Source organism: Colletotrichum gloeosporioides (assembly GCF_011800055.1).
Source record: "Colletotrichum gloeosporioides strain Lc1 chromosome Unknown consensus_66, whole genome shotgun sequence".
NCBI classification, from domain to species: Eukaryota; Fungi; Ascomycota; class Sordariomycetes; order Glomerellales; family Glomerellaceae; genus Colletotrichum; species Colletotrichum gloeosporioides.
In genome coordinates this window covers 1706283-1712146 of record NW_025544711.1, presented here as the reverse complement: position 1 = coordinate 1712146, position 5864 = coordinate 1706283, and the positions used below count along the sequence as shown (strand labels likewise).

The window sequence follows — 5864 nt, the reverse complement described above, 5'->3', positions numbered from 1 at the left end:
TTACAGCGTACTCTTATACAAAGCACCATGCAGACCAGAAGCACATCCATAGGGTTTTGGTATTCCACGGAGCAGAGCGGTGGTGAAAACAGGTGAAGGTTTACTAGAGGGGAGGAGGAAAAGAAGATATGAGGTACAAGGCCAAATACAACAGACTAGATAACATGGCTCCCAAATTTTAGATACAAAACAAAACCACACGTACTTTCTAATATTATATGTTGATATAATGCCACGAGTTGAGATAATGGATGTAATTGTCTCCATTCAATGCCCAGCAATGTAAGGTCCAATTGTGACTTCACAACTTCACATCATGAGTGCCTGCAGCCACGTGCTTGAGTAGTTGTTTTCGTCCAATCGATGCCGTCTCAATCTTGCAGGATTTGTCGAAGGATCGGACCCCTGTTTCGCAACAAGGTCTGCACTGCAATTTTAGCCCCTCCTGAGGTTCCTGCACTTCGCCATCATTCATGCCAACGGAGCGGTCGGTGGAAACTACAAATCAATAAGCATGGGTCCTCCATCGGTTGCCCTATGAGGAGCTTCTGGAATGGATGCTTGGAGTTTTAGTGGGTTGGTTGCTCTGCAAACCACAATAGAGGCTCTCGCTTTTCACTGCATTCTTATTGTCTCCAAGGTAGGTTGCTGACCAATGACTATGGCTTGCTGTTGCTGTGAATGCAGGAGTCGGCGCCCATGTCTTCACTGCGATCTTAATCCCTCCTTAGGGTACTGGATTCTAGTAGCCTTATTATAGTAGTGTCAAGCTCACCACATGCGCAGTCGCGCCCGATGAAGGAGCATCCGTCGCCATCTTCAAAGACACCATATCATCCTAATGGAGGGAATGACACTTGAGCCATAGAACATACCAAATGCCGTCCCTGTTCCTAGTTCAAATCATACTCAAAGGTATTCTATACAAGCCTCATCAGCCTCTCAATCCCCCTTGTCGATCACCCCCCGAGGGAGGTTCAGTCACGGCTTCAACCAATGAAGGCACATCACGTGTAGTGCAGTGCATGTCCCTTTCTACCCTGTTAATAATTTTCACTGCGAATTTAACCCCTCCCGAGACTTGATATGCACACTTTCCCAACCAATGCAGATGCAAAGGCCAGGGACAATGGGTGGCTTAGAGGTCTAGCGTCAGAAAACTGCATTTCAAGCCCCTGACGAAGTGAAGATTGCAAGCCCCTTCCACAGGAAAATCTGCTAGAATGTAGAATGTGACGTTTGCAGGAATATTGAAGTACATACGCTCCATGCAAGCTTCATGGTATTATGACACGACAAGGTAAGAATGCCTTCCCATAAAAAGACCTAAGCGCCTTGTCCGTTCCCCATATAATCATTCCCAAAGGTATCATAAGTCAGCCTCCTCAACCTCTCAATCTCATTCTCAGTCGCCTTCTTTGTCCCCTTCAACTCAAACCCATCATCCCCGAGAACGCCAACCGTAAACACGCGGGTCCCATCCCGCTTCTGGAACCATCCCATCTGGAAATTTACATTGGACATCTGTCCGTGGAGCTCCTCCTTCAATAGCATGTGCGTCCCCGACGGTAAGTGGTCCGCGGCGTTGGAACCCCTCAACAGACCGACCATGCTCTCGATGCTGCTGAAGCCCTCGGGAGCTAAGCCCCTGGTGCCCATATTGAACACACTCTCCCGAGATTTGAAGAGAATGGCAGCAAAGTTTGCGACGCCTGCTAAGCACAGGATCGCGACGATGATGTATGTGATCATTGGACTCTGCTTCAGTCGACGTCGACCTGTGTCGATGACGACGGCGTCAATGTCCGGGAGGGCTCCTGGCGCGCCAGAATATGTCGAATCTTCATCAAGTCCCAGACGGCCCTCGACGTTCAATAGCTGGCCCTGGATAAAGCTGTACTTGTGAGTCAGGCGCCTTAAAAGCTCTTCCACTTCCAAATCCCCTGCCCATGGCTTGATATATGATTGTATTTCGTTTTTCATCACGTCCGCCAGGGTATCGTTGAGTTCCACCCGGCTTAGTCCCGCCTCCAAAGGAAGATCGATCGGGGGATCCCACGTCCTCGTGGTAGAAGGGTCGATGATTGGAGGGTTATCCGCGTCGATGATGAAATCCCCATCTACATTGATCAAGTTCACCTCGGTGTCGACTTTGGCGACGGTGTAGTTGCATTTCCAGATCTCCAGGAACTCGAACCCTTTGATCATCGCCGAGTACTTGCCCCAATAGTACGTATGCGTCCTGACAGGAAAGTACTGTTCATCCGTGAAGCCGCTTTCCACTCGAAGGTTGCAGACACCGATGGTCTCTCGGAGGTTCTCGTGGGACCTCATGATTCCAGCGAAGTAATCGCCGACAATTCCCGCGTCGGACATCAGGTTGAAAACATTTGTCATGTTGGCGCTTGTCTGCTTGGAATTGCGGCAGGTAAAGGGCTCGGTTACCGTTGTCTGATAGTAATCCAGCCCGCTTTCTGTCATGTTATTCTTCAAGATGAAAGAATATTGGTCATCGGGCAGCTTCTCGCAGTATGACTGAGTTTGCGCGGCTGGAACGGTCATTTTCAGCGTCTTGTTCTGCGCATCTTCAATACCGTCCAGACCGCCAAGAATTGGAAATACGAGATCGCCAAAGGTGTTGCGAGAGGAGCTGAAGTTGGTGCCCTCCGCTCGGCTCAGAAGACCAGCCAAGGCCATCCTAGTGACAGAATACTGAGCACTGTTGTTATCCGCTGCGCCCAGTTGAGTTCCGAACCAGGATTGCTGCGTCAGTTGGAGGCTCGTCTGCTCTGGCACCGTCTCCGCAGTAAAGAGGACGGCAAGCAGAGTTGTCAAGAAACCGCAAATAATAGCCAGGGTCTGCGCAAGTGTCAATGCCCAGATGCGACGACGGAAAGAGTGGTAAAGTGCCCGGATTCCAAGCATGTCGAGTAAGGAGCAGTCGACCTCCTCCACGCTGCATGGTCGAGAAGACAGACATGAAAGGAGTGCGAGGTTCCGATAAATGTGATCGCATGAGCTAACATATCCAGAAACGATAAGGGCGACTGTAGCTGGTAGCGAAGTCCAAAGGAGGTGCCAGTAGCCGTCTTCATTCACATCGACGAATCCGTTAGATGTTTCGGACAGACGCAGTGTGTAAATGAGACCGGCTGCAAGCATGGCGACGAAGATGACGAAGGGCGCCCGAATCCACAGCCTGAGAGCCGTCGGAGTGAATCTGCACCGTCTCCATACCGCAGAGATGTCGATAAGCGCCGAAGATTCAACGCCTTCAACGAATTTTGGATGATCACGGAAGAAGATGAGATTGCCCACCATAGTTGCGGGGTCTCGATGCCAGACAGCCGTGCGACGCCTGAAGCGTATGGCAACCAAGAAGGCGATGCAAGTACTCAGCGCGGATAGTACGATCATGACCACGCACACCAATTGGTTGACAATCAACTTGTCAGTGCTCTCCAGGAAAGCCCCATTATGCTTGAAATTGTCGGGTTCTCGAAGAAGATAGTGCCCCAAGAAGGGACCTAGCGTCTGCGTCAGGTTCTTTACAGAGTCGTATAAGTTGTCCGTGGTGATCAAGCTGGCGTCTCCTGAGTCGTAGTCATTGCCCCAGAATAACTGGTTGGCTTTGAGGGGTCCGGCCGTGTTCGTTTTGTATGTGTCAGGCACAAAATGTCCTCCCATGCTTTCTGGGATCGACTTGTAGAGCAGCTTCCACGTGTCTGCCGCGACGATGGTCTTTGGCTGGTCTTCTAGCACGGTGATCTTTGGTATGATACCGTCGTCCACGACCTCGACTTTTGATAACCATGCAGTGGGCGAGCACAGCACGGCAGCGCCGTCCGTGAGATACATCCTTGAGGAGTTGGTTGCCGATCTATCAAAGCGACCCATCCAGAATACAAACTGCGGACTTTGGTCGGGCAGGTTGCGACATGGTCGTCTGGGGGAGAGAGTCTCGTTAACGGAGCCCCAGGCCTCCCAAGAGCGGCCACTGTGAATGCTTGGCTGCGGAACCTCGTAGTTGATGACCGGTATCTCAGCATCGCAGCCTTCGAACGTGAGGTTTACACCAACGGTGGTGACGATATCTCCATCTTTTCCTTCGCTGTAGGTTGTGCTCCATGTTGAGTGGCTTTGCATCTTCAAGCACTGCATGTCCGAGAAAAAGGCATCCACAACACCCGTCATTGGTGACTCAGAGGTTCCTCTGGCAGTACCGTTCACTTGCCGGAATGTCTGGTATGCGGCTGTTTTGCTGACCCCAAAGGGATACAGCATGTCGAAATCCTTCATCGCTCGAGCCGCATAGTAAGGTGTGGTGTCGTCGGTGTCATCTAGATAGCCCACGTTGAAGGAGTCGAGGACATCCGTGGTGATGTTGCTTGGTATCTCAACCGTCGTGAGGCCATACAGCGCAGGTGCCATGATGATTTGGGCTTTGAGAATAAAACCAATCGTCGTGGCCATAAACACCAGATAGTGTTTGTGCTGCAGAGACTGAATCAGGGCCACGAATGACGACATCGCTGTGTAATCGAGCGCGTAGCCATCTTTGCCCAGGGGCATGTTTTGGCGCATGGCAATCCAAGGCATATACCGCATAGCCTGCAGTTCCACTCGTGCCCATAGAGCAGCAAGAAGGGCGAGAGCTTGCCGAAAGTTATTTTCTCGAACAACGTACTGGGATGCTGGCGATGAGACGCTTACCTGCGACGGGCCCGATTCGCCAGACGTAGACCAAATTCGCCTGAGTCTTGACGAGGCCATCATGTTGATTGCTATACCGCATCATGAACACCAGGTCCGCCGTCATGAGGAGGAAGAAGACGGCAAAGGTACCGACAGACTGAGGTCGCAGCCATTTGGGTCTCCAGGTTACACTGCGGTGAAGTTTGCCCTTCTCGGCTTCGTTTCCATCGCTGACGCTAACGGCACGAGTCCTTGGCTCATCGTATTTCGTCTCGGTCAGCTTCTCGCTGTTCTGTCGAGGCGGACTCGCCGGCGATTCTTGTGGCGATGCTTGGCGAAGGACGGTGAACTGCTCTTCGTCGCCAGTTCCATACTCCCTCGTCGGCGGCCTCGAGTGTGTGTCGATGGTCAGGCCGTGTGTCGACTGGGCAAAGACGGCCAACTCCTCCGCAGTTGGTACGACCGTCTTCGCGATTGGTTTTCGAGGGATCGAGTATCTCTTGACTGTGTTCCCACTCAAGGCTCGGTGCCCGGCGGCGATTGAATCCATGATCCTAGCCCCTCAATCTCGAACGTTGGCGGGAACGAAGGATTTCCATCGGGCAGATGAGACAAAAAGGCACAGCAACAGCTTTCGTTTCTTTTGGTGGCACAGCGTCCCGCGCCGAAGGAGCGGCTCAGAATCTTTTGTAGCATGCCGGCGGCCTGTTCCTGCAGCAAGGCTAGATGGAGTCGAGTCGTTCGTGTGGGTGGACCTCTTGCGCGAGAGATAATTAAGCGCCCGCGATCAGGTTTGAAACGCAGTTTGGGGGCTGTGATGATGGAACAGAGAACCAACACACAGTGCGGGCAGGCAGTGGCCCGCTCTCCGTGGGACGGCTGCAAGGCTGGGTGCATGCAGTGGCAGGGGCCAAATGCTACTCGATGTTGGTGTTGCAGGGGATCTGTAGCAGACGATGAGGCAAGTGAGCGGCGCAGTCAGAAAATAGTGAGAGCTGAGTTGTTGGTGCACAGTGCCCGAAGACAATGTCGCGATGTTGACGAAAGAGGAATGGGCCGGCCCCGACGATCGGATGCTGTGCTGGGTGAGCAAGGCTGGTGAAGCGAAATGAGAGGAAATGTTTGGGGACTTTGCAGCCTGGAGAGACAAGGTTGGTGAGAGTGGTTGG

General features: G+C 52.3%; 1 protein-coding gene across 1 annotated transcript; it reads right to left on the bottom strand.

The window, feature by feature from the left end:
• Positions 1–1326: 1326 nt before the first annotated feature.
• On the bottom strand, positions 1327–5245 carry GCG54_00015103 (uncharacterized protein; the record flags this gene model as incomplete). The annotated part of the gene is made up of 2 exons (XM_045414918.1): positions 1327–4655; positions 4714–5245. The coding sequence occupies 2 exons, from the start codon at positions 5243–5245 to the stop codon at positions 1327–1329; spliced, it is 3861 nt and encodes a 1286-aa protein (XP_045261040.1).
• Between the last annotated feature and the right edge of the window lie 619 nt (positions 5246–5864).